This window comes from Anomaloglossus baeobatrachus, chromosome 6 (assembly GCF_048569485.1).
Source record: "Anomaloglossus baeobatrachus isolate aAnoBae1 chromosome 6, aAnoBae1.hap1, whole genome shotgun sequence".
Lineage (NCBI taxonomy): Eukaryota > Metazoa > Chordata > Amphibia > Anura > Aromobatidae > Anomaloglossus > Anomaloglossus baeobatrachus.
The window spans coordinates 419,976,926-419,996,735 of NC_134358.1; the positions used below are offsets into that span (position 1 = coordinate 419,976,926).

At 41.2% G+C, this 19,810-nt stretch overlaps 1 protein-coding gene across 1 annotated transcript in view; it reads left to right on the top strand.

Moving 5' to 3' along the window:
* CNTNAP2 (contactin associated protein 2) overlaps positions 1 to 19,810 on the top strand; it is a 2,823,191-nt gene that overhangs the window by 1,896,404 nt on the left and 906,977 nt on the right. Inside the window, exon 11 of the mRNA XM_075315157.1 lies at positions 12,325 to 12,431. Within this exon, the coding sequence (XP_075171272.1) occupies positions 12,325 to 12,431 (107 nt within the window). The remainder of the gene's footprint in view (positions 1 to 12,324; positions 12,432 to 19,810) is intronic.

Here is a 19,810-nt window from a genome sequence, read left to right on the forward strand (position 1 = left end):
GTATATTGCCTTTGGATAATTTAAAAACAATTCTTGAACTTTTAATTTTAGCTTACTTTATTATTTTTAAAATAAAATCTGTAGAAGAATTAGGCTATGTGCGCACAGTGCGTTTTTCGCGGCGTTTTTGCGCGTTTTTCGGGTGCGTTTTTGGCCTCAAAACTGCAGGACTTTGCTTCCCCAGCAAAGTCTATGAGTTTTCATTTTTGCTGTCCGCACACATCTGTTTTTTTTCAGCTGCAATTTTGTGGTGCCACAAAAACGCAGCATGTCAATTATTCCCGCGTTTTTCACTGCGCTTTTCATCCATTGAGTGCAATGGGATGTTGAAAGACGCAATGAGAAACGCAAATAGCTGCGTTTTGGTGCATTTTGGTGCATTTCTAAGACCAAAAACGCAGCTATAAACGCAGGAGGTGGGTAGTAAAGTGACGTGTACAGGAAGAGGATTCCTTCTGTCAGTATATACAGAAGCGTGAATCCTCCCGGTACCGTCACCGTCGCTTCCACCTCCCGTCCTGTGCATGTATGCTGCCGTGCGGCGCCATGTCTGGGCGGCAGGTGGAAGCGACTGCGAAAACAAAAGTTAACAGTAGAAAAAAAAAGTTATACTCACCTGTCTGCAGACTCCCGGTGCCATGCCCGCTCCCATCTCCTCTCACGGTATCGCCACCCCCGCTCCGGCTGTGTGCAGACGGCCGGGAAACCTCCGATGGATGCAGGACCTGGCGATGGATCACCTGATGCAGTCACCTGATGCATCAGGTGATCGTAAGTATCGCGGTGACGTCAGGAGACTTCATCCCTGATTACCGGCAGCTGCTGCAGCGATCGGACGGGATCAGACTCCCGCCCCATCGCTGCAGGAGCTGCCGGTAATCAGCACATAAGTGAGTATTATTTTTTTTTTGCACCGATGCATCTGCTGATTGTATAATCGGCTTTTATGCAATCAGCTGATGTGTGATGTGATTCAGGCACTTGATCCTGACACATCATCTGATCGCTTTGCCTTCCAGCAAACCCATCAGATGATAGTGGATCCGGATTGGACGGCGCGGGACCCTGACCCAGGATTACTGCGGAGGGGGGTTCTTTATTTCAATAAAGATGGAGTCACTAATTGTGTTGTGTTTTATTTCTAATAAAAATATTTTACTGTGTGTTGTGTTTTTTTTATCTTTACTAGAAATTCATGGTGGCCATGTCTAATATTGGCGTGACACCATGAATTTCGGGCTTAGGGCCAGCTATACAGCTAGCCCTAACCCCATTATTACCCGGCGAGCCACCCGGCATCAGGGCAGCTGGAAGAGTTGGATACAGCGCCAGAAGATGGCGCTTCTATGAAAGCGCCATTTTCTGGGGTGGCTGCGAGACTGCAATTCACAGCGGGGGTGCCCAGAAAGCATGGGCACCCTGCACTGTGGATTCCAATCCCCATCTGCCTAGTTGTACCCGGCTGGGCTCAAAAATTGGGCGAAGCTCACGTCATTTTTATTTTAAATTATTTCATGAAATTCATGAAATAATTTAAAAAAAAGGGCTTCCCTATATTTTTGGTTCCCAGCCGGGTACAAATAGGCAGCTGGGGGTTGGGGGCAGCCCGTACCTGCCTGCTGTACCCGGCTAGCATACAAAAATATGGCGAAGCCCACGTCATTTTTTTTGTTTGGGGGGCAAAGAAATCCTGCATACAGCCCTGGAAGGAGGATGCTGAGCCTTGTAGTTCGACAGCTGCTGTCTGCTCTCCTGCATACACTATTGGATGGAGGATGCTGAACCTTGTAGGTCTGCTCCCCCTGACTCTCCCTCAAGCATACAGTCCTGGATGGAGCATGCTGAGCCTTGTAGTTCTGCAGCTTCTGTCTGCTCTCCTGCATACACTATTGGATGGAGTATGCTGAGCCTTGTAGTTCTGCAGCTGTCTGCTCTTCTGCATACAAAAGTGGAGAATGAAGAACACATTGAAGAAGGAAATGACATCAGACCTTTTTTTTTGTTCACTGATAAAAAATGCATAAGGACGCAGTGAGCAAAAACGCAGCAAAACGCAGCAAAAAAACGCACCAAATCGCGGCAAAACGCGTGCGTTTTTTGCCGCGTTTTTTCGACGCAGGTGCGTTTTTGTGCGTTTTTAGCGGCCAAAAACGCACAAAAACGCAGCGTCAAAAAAACGCAGTGTGCGCACATAGCCTTAACACTATTCCTTAGTTGAGGTTGCCACCTTCTATGCTATTCTTTATCTTAAGTCTGACAAAAATGCCATAAAGCTTATGATTCGAGATTCCAACACAATTTTGAATAACTTCATTAGTTTATTTTAGCAACAATGTTATTCAGTGCCCAATGTGAATATTAACTAATAGGAGTAGTAACTCTATAGTAGTAAGCTTGTATCTGCCTTAGACATCTAAACCTTACCAAGAAAGGGATAACACTGTTAGAACCCTAAAAATTTTCTTTCACAAAAAGAGAATTTACTGAATTCAAATGTCATGCTCAATTCAAATATGCTTTCAGATTTTTTCCATCAGACAGGGTTTGTTACACATATTTGAAATTTTATGGAAATATTCAAAAATAATATTTGTGTACTCAACATTATATGAAATACAGTTACCTAGAAAAATATTGATATACAGGAATAGTTTGCTTCCGGAATGTTTCTCTTCATAGTCCAGCAGTATTCAGTCACCATACTGGGGCCCCACTTGTATTGGTACTTTCATTCCATCACAGAAATCTGCTAATGAAAATGCTGCCCATGCTGGTCACTGACAGCACCAAGCATTTGTGGGAAGACGTCCAGGTGGAAGTCAAAGAAATTAGATTTAAACAGATATTTCATGCCATAGCTTGGTATGACTTCACAAAATCATACACTATATTACCATAGTTTTCTGCTTTTTAATTTAGAAGAAAATGAGACATTTTTTAAGGACAGACAGGCTGATTTTTTCAAAGTATTTAACGGTTCCTGAAATTGTTCATGGTTAGAGATGAGTGGACCCGTGGTAGTTTGGATTCTGCAAGTTCAGTCGACCTTTAAGAAAAACTTCTTTTCTGGATGCGGAATTGACCCAAACCTCATTGAAAATCATTCACTGTTTTTGCAGTTCCAACCTCCACCCACATACAGCCAGCCATAAACAAAGCACTTGCGAGGGAAGGAGCATAGGGGTTTTTTTTTGTTTTTTTTTTAACACACTACATCTGATAATGCTGATTTTACACCCAGTGAGAGCCATTCAAACACTGCAAGTGGTTTGCACTGGGCCAAGCACTGAGTTTACCCAAGCACAAAAATGCTCACTCAAGTGGTTGCAAACTTGATCACTGATTTTTTTTTTTGGAAAGCCTATGTTTGGTATGAACACCAAACTTTAAAGTTCAGGTCCGCTAACCTCTATTGTTGGTCCATCAGTGATCTAATGTGTGGCCCTATACAATGCCTACTTTTAGATTTGCATCACTAGCTTTGTGAAATTTAGATTTCAAATGTAGAAATGCAGCAGAATTTTCTTCAAGTGCTTTTATGAATTGTTTCATTACTCTTAATTGAATATGTGGTAGAGGTAATTATCCTTTTTTAGGATTCACTAAAAGTACATTCACATTTAGTCCATTCTTTTTTAATATAGTGAGACTTGCTATGCCTGCTATTTAGAGTTGAGTGAATACCTAAATATTTGTACTCACCATACTCATAATGAGTACTGTCTAATACTCACATATTCATTCCAAATAGCATGTGCAACGCAAGGCAATGGGGAAAACTGACAAAGTAATGAGTTTTTCCCCACTGACAGGTGAGGTCACTGAGTTCACAAACTTGCATCTCCTGGCAGAAAACCCCAGGGTCTTTTTTTTTCAAGAGAGGCAGAATTAATGCTGAAATTTATATACCATTTCCCTGCACCAAATCTGCATCTTATGGCAAAAAATTGCCTCACAACCGCATGCATTATGATGTGGGTTTTGATGCAATTTTTTTGCCAGGAGACGCAGATTTGGCACAGGTATTTGGTGTATAAATTTCAGCAACAAATCTGCATCTCTTAGAGAAAAGTGGTTTTCTGCCAGGAGATGCAGGCCTATGAACTTAGTGAACTCAACTGAGGTGAGGTCACTGAGTTCAATAAGGTTACCTGAGATCAGTTTACCTGCAGTCAAAGGTAAAGTAGTGTGTAAACCTCTAGCTGTGACCACAAATAAACTGAATGATTTCACTGCTCATCTCTGTGGCTCAGTCAGTCTCTGTGTGCAATATGTTCTCTTCCCGCATGCTGTGACTTCAGTATTTATGTAGCAGAGCCACGATTATTGTGGTACGTCATGTGGATTACATCATAACTGGGTGTTTGGGGTTAATAAATTGGTGAAAGGATGTTTTTTTTTCTATTTTATCATAAATAAAAGGTTTTGTTGCTGTTTATTTCTTGGGGCTGTAGCCTGTAGCCGTATACTTTAAATACGCTGGGTATCATAATATGAGGGGAGCTATGCTGATTTTTTAAATTTATTTATATATTTTTTACACCACAATACTTACACACACAAAGGCTGTGCGATTACAAGCTGGTAGGTGGGGGAAGCAGTGCATATGCTGGTTAATGATTGGCCCTGCAAGTAGAGTTACCGCCACACGGGAGATGTGTAAGTATAACGCTCCTGCTCTAGTTCCCCTATCCCTTGTACTATCTTTTTAAAGCACCTGATTTGGGTCCCCATAGACTAGGGACAGGCATCCGGTCAGCTATCAAGAATTAATTTTGTGCCCAAAAATTTTTTTTTTAAAAGAATCCGGTTGGACCCTGCTGTGCCGGATATTTGCCAGTTTGCCCATCACTAGTTAGTAGTTCTAGATCCTCAAAGTGATGCTACCAGTTATTTAGTTTAGGGTATAAATACTTTTCCTCATCATTAAAAGAAGTATGAAAAATAATATTGATATTTGAACATAAAAGAATATTTCATGTTATTAGACATGAACCATTTTGCATGTTGAGTATTGATGCTGTAATATCTATTTCACTTCTTTGTAATCTGCATACAACACTGCTCATTTTTAGGGCATTTGTTTATATGTAAATGAGGCATTTCTGTTATTTGCACCTTAAAATACTTTTTTGCAATTTCTATCATGACTAGAATGGATTTGGACCTATAAATATTTTTGCAATACGTATCTTACATGTTTTTTTTTCCAATTGTTGCTGTAAATAATAAGCCTTTAGAGAAAAATACTAGAAGAAGCTATCAAAATTGGCTTCAAAATATTTGTTTCCCAAAGGCAGATTTGTAGGAATACTATTTTTTTTTTTTTTACAAGTGGATGTAGTCTCTACTTCTGCCTCCAACCACAGCTAATTATGCAGGAAAAGTCCAGACAAAAGCAAAAGGCTGCACTTCAGTAACATCTAAGCACATAAAATGTAATTGCATCTCTGGTGCACCCATGTCAGGCAGTGAGATGAAAGGAGCTGAACTTTTATACACAAAATGCAAGTTTTTTCTGCTTCCAAGAAAGTTTGTTTCATTTTTACTGCACTTTGTTTTGTGCAAAAATGGGCAACTTTTTAAACTCTTGTGCCACTCTTGCCACTTTTGAAGTGTGTGTTAGTAGTGATGGGAGAGGTAGACATGGCTCCTAGGGGTGATCGAATACCTCAAATATTCGGCAACGCCCATATTCGCCGAAAAGGCCTCTGCTATTCGACTATTTGTGAATATTCGATGCGCAATGTAGATTTACATTGCGCATCGAATATTTGCATAGCAGCGACCAATTTGTTGGATATTTGTGAAGCCGAATCTTGCTGAATATTTGAGATATTCGATCATCCCTAATGGCTACCTAAGTATAGTGATTAAAACCTGAATTGAATTTTTTTTAAGCAGCAATGTAATGTTTAAAAATGTTATAAAGATCATGCTACATTTTACCAAATATAACATAAACAACACCAATGATGTCTACATAAAAGATCAAGCCGTGACAAATCTCCTTCATTTTGTGCATGAACAGATTCTGTATAAGATGTACAATAAATCCAAAGTGCGGGTAGAAAAAGGATAGGTTAAAATTTTTACTCTATTTTCCTGTAACAAAATAGTGGTACATAGTGGAATCACATGTGGTGATAGCAAACCTAGAAGATAATTCTGAAATACGTAGATTTGCCTCACCACACGTGATTCCCCTATGTAACGTACTTCTATTTAAATATGGGAGAATATAGTATTTATTTTAACCTATGGTTTTTCTTGCTTAGGATTGGATGTTACATAGTTATATTGGTAGAAAACAGACCTAGGTCCTCAACCTTCCTTCACCACTTATACATTTTGTCATTAAGTCATTTATAACCAACAATGTTGTGTGTACTGAGGAAATCATCCAGCCCTTTTTTAAAAGCTGTTATAGTATCTGCCATTACTGTAAACAACCCTTTCCTATTTAGCTGCCGGAATTGCTTTTCTTCCACTCGCAGTAAGTAAGTTCGCTGCTAACCAGGGTAAATATCGGATAACTAACCAAAGCGCTTTGCTTGGTTACCCGATATTTACCCTGGTTACCAAGTGCAGCATCGTTACACGAGTCGTTGGTGGCTGATGGCTGGTCGCTGGTGAGATCTGCCTGATTGACAGCTCACCAGCGACCATGCAGCTACGTACCAACGATCCCTGCCAGGTCAGAACGCTGGTGGGATCATTGGTGCATCGCTACGTGTGACGGGACCCTTATTTGAAATGAGAATACCCAGGTCTCCCCGAGATCAGTGATTGTTTTGTCTTGCTTTCCTTCTTACAAGATATAGGTATACACAGAGTAATGTGACACTTTGCACAATCGCATATATTAGGAGCGGTGCTGAGGGGAATGTATAGTTTCATAGTATCATAGTATTTAGGTTGAAAGTAGGGATAAGTCCATTGGGTTCATCAGGTAGCCTAAAAAAACAATAGGCAGATGTTAGTAGGTTCATATTATGGGGAAAGTTCCTTCCTGAGTCCACATTCGGCAATCAGACTAGTTCTCTGGATCAATGTCTCATCACAATATCTAGTGTACATAACTGGTAACATTACATTTATCACAAAAGGCATCTGTGCACCTACTTTTTTAGTGAATTAACCATTACAACATTATGTGGCAGAGTTCCGTGGTCTCACTGCTCTTACAGTGAAGAATCTGCATCTGTGATTATGATTAAACCTTCTTTCCTCCAGTCATAGTGGATGCCCCCTTGTCTTCTGTCATAGGCCTAGGCATAAAAAGATTATTAGAAAGCTCTTTGAACTCAAATATTTGTACATTGTGGCATGATCGTCCCTAAACCTTAATTTTTTTTCCCCACTGAATAACCCCAAGTTTCATAACCTGTCTTGGTATTGTAGTTCACCCATTCATTTAATAACCTTGGTCGCTCATATTAACACCAGCTGTAGTTCAGCTATGTCCTTCTTATATACCGGAGGCTAAAATTGTACACAGTGTGGTTACACTAGTAAATTGTGTAGAGGCAAACCTTTATTCTTGTCATGAGCATCTATGCCTCCCATTATTTTATTTGCATTGGCAGTAGTTGTTTGGCTTTGATCACTAAAGCTGAGTTATTTTGGAAGTAAGCAACAGAACTTGGCTATTTTCATCAATTGCAGTGCGCCATTGGTGTCCTGTGAAAAAACTATATGTACATTTATAGTGGGACCTTTGTGCTACTGTCAAGTCATTGACATGAATAATACAGCGCTAGGTAAAACGAAAATTCACAAAATTTTTATTCAATCACCCGACCCTTTTATTTTTTTTTACGAAATAAGCCATTGCGAGAGCTGAGTGACAGTGACTTTCTCCTCTCTGTCCGTTGACATCAAATAAATACTTAGCCGTACTAAATATTAGTACATATGGATGAGTGGGGGAACCTTTCTGTTAGGCAAATAAGCCATTACATGTGTATGGCCACCTAAACTCTGTCAATTGACTAATCCAAATGAATGGAGAAATGGAACTAAGCCGTGCTACCGTAGAAGAATGCCAATCCAAGGTTTTGAATTAGGGATTTTTATTCATCTACTCATTTCTGTGAACAGTTTCTCATCAGTATTTATAAGTCAAAATCAGGAGTGGGTAAAAAATGCAGACGTGGTGCATATGTTTCTATTATACTTTTTCCTCTAAATCAAAGAGAAAGGATAACTTTTTTAAAAAAACCATGCTAAGAAATGAGTCAACGAATAAAAATCACCAATTCAAAACCTTGGATCGACATTCTTCTATGGTAGCGTGGCTTAGGCCCATTACTCCCACCGTTTGGATTACTTTCTACAGTGGTGCTGCTGCAACCGTGTTCATGCTCTCCTTCATATAGTAGTTGTGGCTCTTAACAACTTCCCCAGGTGAACCCATTGTCCTCTCCAGAGACACTCTCTCTCCCCAGATAAGACCCTACTTGTACTTTTTTGTCTTTTCATCATACAATCTGATTTCTGTCAATTGACTAACATTTAAGGTACTGTCACACATAACGCTAGCGAGATCGCAGCTGAGTCACAGTTTTGGTGACGCAGTAGCAATCCCGTTAGCAATCTCGTTATGTGTGACACCTACCAGCGATCAGGCCCCTGCTGTGAGATCGCTAGTCGTTGCTGAATGGTCCAGGTCATTTTCTTCAAAGGCGATGTCCTGCTGGGCAGGACACATCGCTGTGTTTGACACTGTGTGACAGGGTCACAGTGACTGCTGAGATCGTTATACAGGTCGCTACTGCGACCTGTATTGTTCCTGCATCGCTAGTAAGATCTGACTGTGTGACATCTCACCTGCGACCTCCCAGCGACTTACTTGCGATCCCTATCAGGTCGCATCGTTTTCGGGATCGCTGGTAAGTCGTTGTGTGTGACTGGGCCTTTATTTTAGCTACAATGAAACATTATACTATACTGACTATACAGATAGTACAAGAAGAAGTGTTCATCCACTGTACGGTCTCCGTCAGGAAAATATTTACAAATAAATAAGGATTCAGTTATAAAACACAGCAAGCTCTTCTTTTTCTTCAACAGCCTTAAATTTAATTATTAGGAACTTTTCAGGGAATACTTTCTGGAGCATTTTGAAATACTACGTTATTGAACGTCGATGCTTTAGCTGATATTCCCTGATCTGCTGATTCTGATACATCCTGGATTTAAGACATTTTGCTTCAGGTGTCCATCAGGACTGTGTTTCTTGATTCCTTATGAATCCAGAGAAGTGTGTGAAGGGGATATCCTACTGTGTTTTAAAATTTATTGATGAGCTGAAACTTTTGGCATTTATGACTTTGACAAGTTTATTTTTTCCAGGAGTGCTGCTTATTAATAATGAGCTAGCACTACCATGATTGGGTGCTCAGTACTTGTAATGAGTAGGGCTGAGCGGACCCGGACAGTAAAAGCCCGGGTCCGCACAGTTTCAAAGATGCCCGGGTGCTGGACCGGGGCCCGGGATCCCAGGTGTACGATCCGGATTCGGCACTGGGGAAATTAAAGGAAAAAAAAAGAAAACAAGAATTAAGTGAGCATCTCATACTTACGGAGACTCGGTGTCATGGTGGCAAACTGTTTTCGGGTCGCACATTCACTTCCTGTACTGTGCATTAGGCTCATCGCATACACACAGCTTTCCGTGCTTTCCCCGCCCACCGGCTGTTCTGTCGTCTATGCTTGCTTGCAGTCAGATGCGTCTCCAGCCTGTGACAGCGTCTGCTTGCAGTCATCGCTCATCGTTTCTCAGTCACTGTCTACACTCATAGCCGGCAGTCATTCTCTATGGCCGCTCACTGTGAGCTGTAGCAGAGCTGAAAGGGACGTGGGAACTCGTGTGGATTACGCCGGACCTGCAGGGTGTTTAGGTTTAATAAAGTGGTGAAAGAGCGTGTGTTCTTATATTTTATTCCAAATAAAGGATTTTTTTCCTGTGTTTGTACTTATTTACTTTCATTTACAAGTTAGAAATGCAGGAATCTCATAGACGCCTGTGCCATCAATAACCTAGGGTTTAGTAGCAGCTGTGCGCTGTTAACCTCTGCTATTACCCCAATTGCCACCACACGAGGGCAATTTGGGAGGAGCCAGTAAAGCAGCGGGATTGTCACATCTAATGGATGCGGCAATACAGGGCAGCTGCAGGCTGAGAATACCAGCTCCCAGCTGGCTTCATCTTGGCTGGGTATCAAAATTGGGGGGGACTGCACGTTTTTGTTTTTTCTAATTATTTATTTAAATAAAAAAAGCTGCATGCGTTTTCTCTTAGGCCGGAGTCACACTTACGAGAGACTCACATGAGTCTCGCGTCGCATCACCCAGCACAACCACACACTCTCCTAATAGGAGCAGGCCACATGTGTTTCTATGTACATGCATGCTTATGTTCAGAGAGCAGCAGGCCGTGCCGGGTGATGTCACGCCAGACTTGTATGAGTCTCGCATTACATCACCCAGCACAGCCACACACTCTTCTGACAGGAGTGGGTAGAATTTGTTTCTGTGTACATGCACACTCACTATACTGACCCGTAGACACATGCACTGCTTTCCCCACCCACTGGCTGTCCTGGTGCCTGTGATTGGTTGCAGTCAGCTGACATGCTGACACTCAGGGTGGGGGCGCATCAAACTGCAACCAATTACATGCACCTTTGGGCGGGCAAAGCAGTGAATATTCAATTGTCAGCTCCGGAAGGGAAAGCGTGACCTGGAAGGAGTGTGCCACCATGAAACCGCCTCAGTGAGTATACCTCGTGTGCTCCTACCCCCCATCCCTTCCACCAACATTTTTAATCTCGACTTATATGGGTATCGGATTCCGGAGCGGATCAGGTTTACTTTTCAATTGAGCAGGCACGCACCGGTCCCAGTTTTTTGTGAGTTCGACCAGCTCTAGTAACGAGCAGTTGGACGCTTGGATGGGCTTGACTCATGTACTGAATATAATAAAAGTAAATGGGAAACTTGAGCATTTTTCCAGAAGAGCTTCTGGATAAATGCTTGAGTTCCCATTGACTTCCATTATACTTTGTACATGAATCAAGTCCATCGGAGAGTCCAACTGCTCCTTATGAGTATCAAGCACCTCAGCATGGTACTGCTCACTCATCACTACTGCTTATAGCTGTTTCTATTTGTGTGTAAGTATTCAATGACTTGAGTCAACGTCTTGAAAACATTCCATCGATCCTGGCAGAATTTCCTCCAGTGCTTGTGTTTTTTTAGTGCTTATTTCAAAGCCAGGCCAGTCCCTATTACACACTGCTCTGATCAAGTGCCAAAACAGAAAAAGCTGCAGCACAAAACAGGAGTGAAGTATCTGGGATCCTGGATCCCAGCAAATTGAAACAACGGGGGTTATATTACTTATGGCATAAAACCTTCTATTTAAATCTGCTTTAGCCTTAATTTTTTCATGGAAAACTTGTTTGGTAAAATGAAAATAAAATACCAGAAAATTAAACAAAGAATTACAACAAATATTGGTGCCTCGTATGGGCAGGTCTTGATATAATATACAGTGTCCAGTAGACTCTAAGCACAGCACCATTAATAATTGTAGCAGGCGTGATTTATGGGCAGGCTCTCTCTCCAGGTTTGGAGTTCGGTGTTTTCATTCTTTAATTCTGTATGAGGAGCCCGTGCCTGCGGCTGGCATGAATGAACTTGAAAAGGAAGAAAGTATCAGAGATTAAATCATTCCAAGTTCTGTTATAAGATTTGCTGTTGAATGCCTTTTTTCCTTTCTCGAATGGCCATGCTTTGCAATGCAGGCTGATTATTTTCTGTTAAAGCCAGCAGGCACACAGCCACCTCATTACCTTTTTACTGATGAGAAGGAGCCTCTGAAAATCATTGCAATCTCTTCGTACGCTGTTAAACTTGCCTGATATCTTACAAGTCTCAGGACCAACCATTGAACAGTAAAGGTTCACAAACATGTCTCTTCTTGTTCTTTTCTAATGTCTGCACTCGTGTTTCCGCCAATTATGGAGTTTGGAGAAGCTAATCTAGCCCATCAGCCTGTGCCCTGATGTGCTTCTTGAATTAGGATGGCTGTTATTAGTCTTGCCATGCCTCACCTTTTGTGCAATTGGCATATACCGTCACATTTCATTACGATCTCTTTGTGCTAATGAGGATTAATTACTACTGTGTATAAAAACTGCCAAAGGTATTTGCTTTAATATACTATATGGGCAGCTTGAAATTTGGTCACTTAAAGTACTAATTTCTATCTTATTTATCTGATTTTTGTCCTATTTTATCTATTTTGTTTGACAGATGTGTCCCTAATAATTGTGAACACGGAGGCAAGTGCACTCAGACATGGGACACCATAACTTGCAGCTGTGAAGGAACTGGATATACTGGTGCCACATGTCATAATTGTAAGTAGAAAGTTCTGCCTATAGAGAATGCAAATATTCATTGGATTTTTTTCATTTGCTACATACATATAAACAAATGTGCAATGACTGTCACCTATAGCAAAAATAATTAATCCCCCATGAACTATTTCACAGGTTATGAGAATTAAGGAATATTTTGATGAGATAAAATAATCCAAATAATCGATTTCCCAATATTTATGTCAAATGGTGCAGTTAATCATCAAAGAGTCAGACTCCTACTTTCTTGACACTTTTGAAAAGTAGAAAAGTCTAAAGGCCGCTTTACACGCTGCGATATTGTGACCGATATCGCTAGCGTGGGTACCCGCCCCCATTGGTTGTGCGACATGGGCAAATCGCTGCCCATGGCGCACAACATCGCCCAGACCCGTCACACATACTTACCTGCCCTGCGACGACGCTGTGACTGGCGAACCGCCTCCTTTCTAAGGGGGCGGTTCATTCAGCGTCACAGCGACGTCACAGCTACATCACTGAACTGTCGCCCAATAGAAACGGAGGGGCGGAGATGAGCGGAACGAACATCCCGCCCACCTCCTTCCTTCCGCATTGCTGGTGGGAGGCAGGTAAGGAGAGGTTCCTCGTTCCTGCGGTGTCACACGTACCGATGTGTGCTGCCGCAGGAACGAGGAACAACATCGTTACTGCTGCAGCAACGATATTAGAGAATGGACGCCCATGTCACCGATGAGCGATTTTGCACATTTTTGCAATGATGCAAAATTGCTCAAAGGTGTCACACGCAACGGCATCACTAAAGCGACCGGATATGCGTCACAAATTCCATGACTCCAACGAGATCGCTTGAGCGATGTCGCAGCGTGTAAAGCGGCCTTAACTCCACAGACTTGCAAACCTCTTTATTGGAAAAATGATTTGGTGTATAGCATTGCCCAGAGTATACGATTATTCCTCTATACATTTCGGATGTTACACCGAGTTCCTTTTTTGTATGAGTATGAGTATATAGCTAACTGTACTAAAATATATAATTTTTATTATTGATAATTTAAAATTGCAAGCCAACAAACAGTAAGCAAAGGTAGAAAAGGACACAACATAGACCAAATGACCATAAATTAATTCAAATAAGCATAGGTACCATACCTTAGGGCATTTCTATCCGCTGATTCTAGTGCCAAGTGCCAACACACGTTTCGGTGTGTAGCCTTTGACAGGTGCCCTGACAAAAGCCACACGCCAAATCCTGTGTTGGGATTTGGAGCCAGCATCAGCAGGAGAAGATGCTTTCAGGTATTGAACCTTTGCCAATCTGAATTGATTTGTGGTCATTTGTGACGACATCTCATTATACTTCCAGAATTTGCTTTGCTCCTTTGGCACTTCTTATAATACTTTAATCCACTGTATATTTAGTTATAGCCTTTACACATGGCTGCTACTAAACTGTCTACTCAGTATCTTTATATTTGTTTGTTGGCAGCTTTTTGTTCACCATTTGCACTTTAGCACTTATCAGCACTTTACAATATAAATAATACCTTAAGTGCTGCTTATATACTATCAATTTGGTGACCCTTATATTCTATTTACATTTATATTTGATAAATTATTTTAGTGACCTTTCACCACTTTGTTCCTAGCATCTCCTCCCTGCTGTGTTATGCCCCTTCCTACCTTTGCTTACTGTTAGTTGCCTTGTCATTTTAAATTCTGAAAAATAAAAATTATTTATTGTATATACTCTTCCTTTTTTGGAAACTGGTGCTACTTTATTGTGTATAGTCCACAGTCTATTGGCTTATCTTGATTTTGCTATGCCAGGGTTATTTTTTGTTATTATGACATTCATCACCTGACTTTCTCTCCCTATTTCTGGCACATAAATAGTTGCATTTTGGATGTTTCAGAATCCTTAGGGTTACTTTACACACTGCAACATCGCTGGAAATTGCTAACGATGTTGCATACGATAGCACCCACCCCTGTCGGTGGCACGATATGTGGTGATCGCTGCCGTAGCGAACATTATCGCTACGGCAGCGTCACCCGCACATACCTGCTCTGTGACGTCGCTGTGACCGGCGAACCACCTCCTTTCTAAGGGGGCGGTTCGTTCAGCATCACAGCGACGTCACAGCAGCGTCACTGAACCACCGCCCAATAGAAAAGGAGGGGCGGAGATGAGCGGCCGGAACATCCTGCCCACCTCCTTCCTTCATCCTTTTCCGGTGGACGCAGGTAAGGAGATGTTTGTTGTTCCTGCGGTGTCACACACAGCGATGTGTGCTGCCGCAAGAACGACAAACAGCATCGTACCTGCAGCAGCAACGATATTATGGAAATGAACGATGTGTCAACGAGCAACGATTTTGCACGTTTTTGCGCTCATTTGTGTCACACGCTGCGATGTCGCTACCGGCGCCAGATGTCACTAATGACATGACCCCGACGATATATCGACAGCGATGTTGCAGCGTGTAAAGTACCCCTTAGTCTTTTTTACTTTTGAAAAATGGCAAGAAATTTTAGAAAAAAATTGCAAATTTTATTGTGCTAAAACTTGCCATTATTTCACACCACAAAAATATCTTCTAAAGACATTAATTAATCTCTCCCAGTGTTTAAGGAGTTTCCAAAACTTTCTTTGGAAAACTATCCTGCTTTAAATAGAGCTTTTCAAATGTCCAAATGCTCCAACAAACTTATGGACATATTCCCCCTGAGCTGAGAATACTGAGCCTCAGGTTATATGTCTAATTTTACCAAGCTACTTAAAAGCAGCATTTGATGTATGTCTGGGGTCTATCACTCTAGTCAAAGGATGACTGCATTACTACAAGGGATACTTTCAAGTTCAATATGTCTGTCAGGCTGGGATATCCATGTTGCACGATTGGTCTAATCAATTGCATGAGCCTTGATATTAAAATGTATATGACAACCAAATGTGGAATTGTAAAAGTTAATCAACCTAATCATAACGGAGTTATATTGGTTCACAAGGCTTCAGTATCAGCTGGACCACCTAGTTTACCAAAGTGCATTGTTGAAATGAAAAATACAGATGTATAAAAGGTCCAGTTTAAGGGTTGATCTTTTTCTTTTTTTTTTTTTTTGCTGTCACGACTTTCCGAGAACCATAATGTTTTTCAATTCAATGTTTTATTGGCTTTACACTGTGTTCCAAATTATTATGCAAAAAGAGTTTAGTAGTGATAAGGTTAGAAATGTTTTGTTTGTCATTTAAACTCATTGATGGTGATGTGTGTCAGGGCTCTTTATATCACTGAAAGCAATTGCAGATACCTGTGAAAATTAGTTTGGTCGGTGTGTCCAAATAAAGGCAAGACTACTTAAGAAGGCTGTTCCACATTATTAAGCAGCCTACATTTTTTGCCAAAATGGGAAAGAAAAAGGATGTCAGCTGCTGAGAAGCAACAAATTGTGGAGTATTTAGGTCAAGGCATGACTACAATCAACATTGCCAAGACACTTCATCGTGATCATCGCACAATCAAGAAGTATGTAGCTGATTCACAGCACACATGTGTGCGTGCTGATAAGGAGAAATTGAGGACTCTTTCCAACAGGCAATTGCATTAGGTTAAAAGAGCAGCTACTAAAATGCCTTGTCATAGCAGCAGACACGTTTTTGAAGCTGCTGGTGCCTCCAACGTCCCCCGAACAACAAGATGCAGGGTCCTTCAGAGGTTTGCAACTGTGCGTAAGCCATCCTGTTGCCACCTCTATCCACTGCACACAAGCAGAAACGGCTCTAGTGGGCCAAACCATACATGAAGACAGACTTCCAAACTGTTTTGTTCACCGATGAGTGCCGTGCAACGCTCAACGGTCCAGATGGATGGAGTGGAGGATGGCTGGTTGATGGACACCCCATGAAAACACGGCTAAGGCGCCAACAAGGAGGAGGTGGAGTAATGTTTTGGGCTGGAATCATGGGGAGAGAGATTGTCGGCCCCTTTAGGATCCCTGCAGGGGTAAAGATGAACTCCTTATTCTATGTGGAGTTTCTTAAACAGCACTTTCTGCCATGGTTCAGGAGGAAGAACCGTGCATTTCGCAGCAAGATCATTTTCATGCATGATAATGCACCGTCTCATGCTGCAAATAACACATCTGCATCTCTAGCTGCTATGGGCATAAAAGAGGACAAACTTATGGTGTGGCCACCATCTTTCCCTGACCTCAACCCCATTGAGAACCTCTGGAGCATCATCAAAAGGAGTGTTTATGATGGCGGAAGGCAGTTCACATGTAAGCAACAGCTTTGGGAGGGTATTTTGTCCACATGCAAAACAATTGAAGCAGAAACCATCCAAAAACTGACAAATTCAATGGACAAGAGAGTTCAGAAGCTTCGTTTGAACAAGGGGTCCTATGTGCAAATGTAACATCACCTAGAATTAAGATTTGACTTGAAAACTGTTTGATTTCATTTTATAATAAGCTGACAATGCTTATAATTTCACAATTGACCATTTTGTTATTCAAAATAAAAATAAAAAGGTTGAAAACTGCTGTGCATAATAATTTGGAACATGCATTTTGAGTGCATTTTGAGTGTTTATTATTTTTAAAAATATACTGCTTTCATAGGCAGTTTGATCAAAAACATTTCATTTATACTCGATTAGTAGATGACTGGAAAATAACAATGACTGCAATTCATATAGTTAATTTAGGAAAATATGAGAAAATATTTTTTGCATAATAATTTCGAACACAGTGTATTCAAACAACGATAGAAACAGAAGGCATAACATTAGTCACATTTGGCTACAAAAGAAGGATTTTATTTAAAGGTAGACCAAGTTTAAGCAAATATATAAATACGCACCTGAGTGACCAAGAGAAAGGAGAAGAGAGAACGAAAAGGCCAAGATGGAAAAGAGCAGGGATAGGGTAGATAAAGACGAGCAGCAAAGGAGTTAAAAAGAACCTCGGAGACCACAGCAAACCCAGTAGTTCCAAAAGCAGATGGCATGAAGATGGGAAATATGTTAAAATCTCAAGGAGGGACCAAATTGGGGTTTAATGCATGGTAAAGAACTTTGGACCTGTCATGAAGACCTCCCAGTGGAACCATTTAGTGGCAATGGATGCAGACTCCCCACGAGATTTGGCCATTACTTGTACCATACGATGAATCATGTCTGTTTCCTCAAACCACTTCTCTAATAAAGGGAGATCAGGAGAGTTCGAATGGCGCGGGATGATCACCTTGGCGCCCTGGAGGAGGTGATCAGTTAAGTTTTATCATGGATCAAGGTATAAAAAAAAAGCAGCATGATGATAATAAAAAATCATTTTTTTAATTAAATTATTATTTTTTATAATGCAATCACCACAATTTGTTCATCAACCTATTCTAGTTTTTTGAGGAACTGTCAAACAAATAGCAATTTAATTAGTGAAGGTATTTCCCTACTCTACAGTAGGGATGTCAAACTCAACTACATGGGGGGAGAGGCAAAGTTAAAAACTTGGACAAAATCACATCGTCCTCCATACAGAATAATGATTCCCACATAGTGCTCCATACAGAGTAAATGGTCCCACATAGTCCTCCATACAGAGTAAATGGTCCCACATAGTTCTTCATACATAATAATGAGCCAAACATAGTCTTCCATACAGAATAATGGCTCCCATATAGTCTTCCATACAAATAATGTGCCCCACATAGTCCACCATAAAGAAAAATGTGGCCACATTGTTCTTCATAAAGAACATTTGGCCCCACATAATCCTCCATAGAGATTAATGGGTGCCTGGCATCGTGGGTCTAATAAAATCAGCTTGCGAGTTAGAGTTTGACATACTGTATGTGCTCTACAGGAACACTGCACCACAATGGATTTAGGAGACAATTAAGCAGCCTAGTTAGTGTCCATGTTTCTTCCACATGGAAGAAACCAAAGACTTCAAAATACAAGAATCTTAACCCCTTAACGACCCATGACGTACTGGGTACGTCATGGATCGTGTGTCGGTAAGCCCCGCCCCCTGCCGCCGGCAGGCGGCCGCGATCCGCGCACATATCAGCTGTTATCAACAGCTGACATGTGTGCCTGCTAGCCGCGGGTGGAATCGCTTCCACCCGCGGCCATTAACCCCTTACATTTCGCTGCCAAAATTTGGCAGCGATATGTATATGGGCGCCGCCATGACAGTCACTTACCCCGCCCCCACCGGAAGTCACGTGACATGATCACATGACTTTTGTTGGTTGCCATGGTAGCACAGGGTCATGTGATGACGCCTGTAGCTATCATGACTCACTTCCTCTCAATGCCGGAATACAGCCGGCATTGAAAGTAAAGCAGCAAATCTGCAGTTCTCAGCTCTGTAGCTGAGATCTGCAGATAGTGCAGAGCGATCGGATTGCTGATCGCTATAGCCCCCTAGGGGGACTAGTAAAATAAAAAAAAAGTAGAAAAAAAGTTTTAAAAAATTAAAAAAAATAAAAAAACCTAAAAGTTCAAATCACCCCCCTTTCACCCCTTTGAAAATTAAAGGGTTAAAAAATACAAAATACACACATATTTGGTATCGCCACGTTCAGAAATGCCCGATCTATGAAAATATAAAATCAATGAATCTGATCAGTAAACGGTGTAGCAGCAAAAAAATTCCAAACGCCAAAATTACGTTTTTTGGTCGCTGCAAATTTTTGCGCAAAATGCAATAACAGGCGATCGAGACGCAAAAAATAAGCCATCACTGAGCCTCAGATCCTGAAAAATGAGAACGTTACGGGTTTTGGAAAATGGCGCAAAACGTGCGCCACGTTTTTTGGACAAGCTTGTGAATTTTTTTTAACGCCTTAGATACAAGTAAACCTATACATGTCTGGTGTCTACAAACTCGCACTGACCTGAGGCATCACATAGATATCTCAGTTTTACCATGTAGTGAACACAGTGAATAAAATATCCCAAAAACTATTGTACGATCACACTTTTTTTGCAATTTTTCCGCACTTGGAATTTTTTTGCTGTTTTCCAGTACACTATATGGTAAAACTTATGGTTTCATTTAAAAGTACAACTCGTCCCACAAAAAATAAGCCCTCATATGGCAAGATTGATGGAAAAATAAAAAAGTTACGCCTCTCGGAAGAAGGGGAGCAAAAAACAAAAACGCAAAAACGGAAAGTGCCCGGGGGCTGAAGGGGTTAAAATGTGAATGGTGGAGTATGGAGAATTTAAAAAAAATCAAAAAGCTATTCGAAGCAAAGAAAATCTATGATTTTTCAATGTTACAGAACCTGTGCCTGGAGACTAGCATCCTTATATCTCCCATGGACAGTATGCCAAAAAATGAAGGATTTTCTATTCTGTCTTTTTATTTTCAGAATCAACAACAGT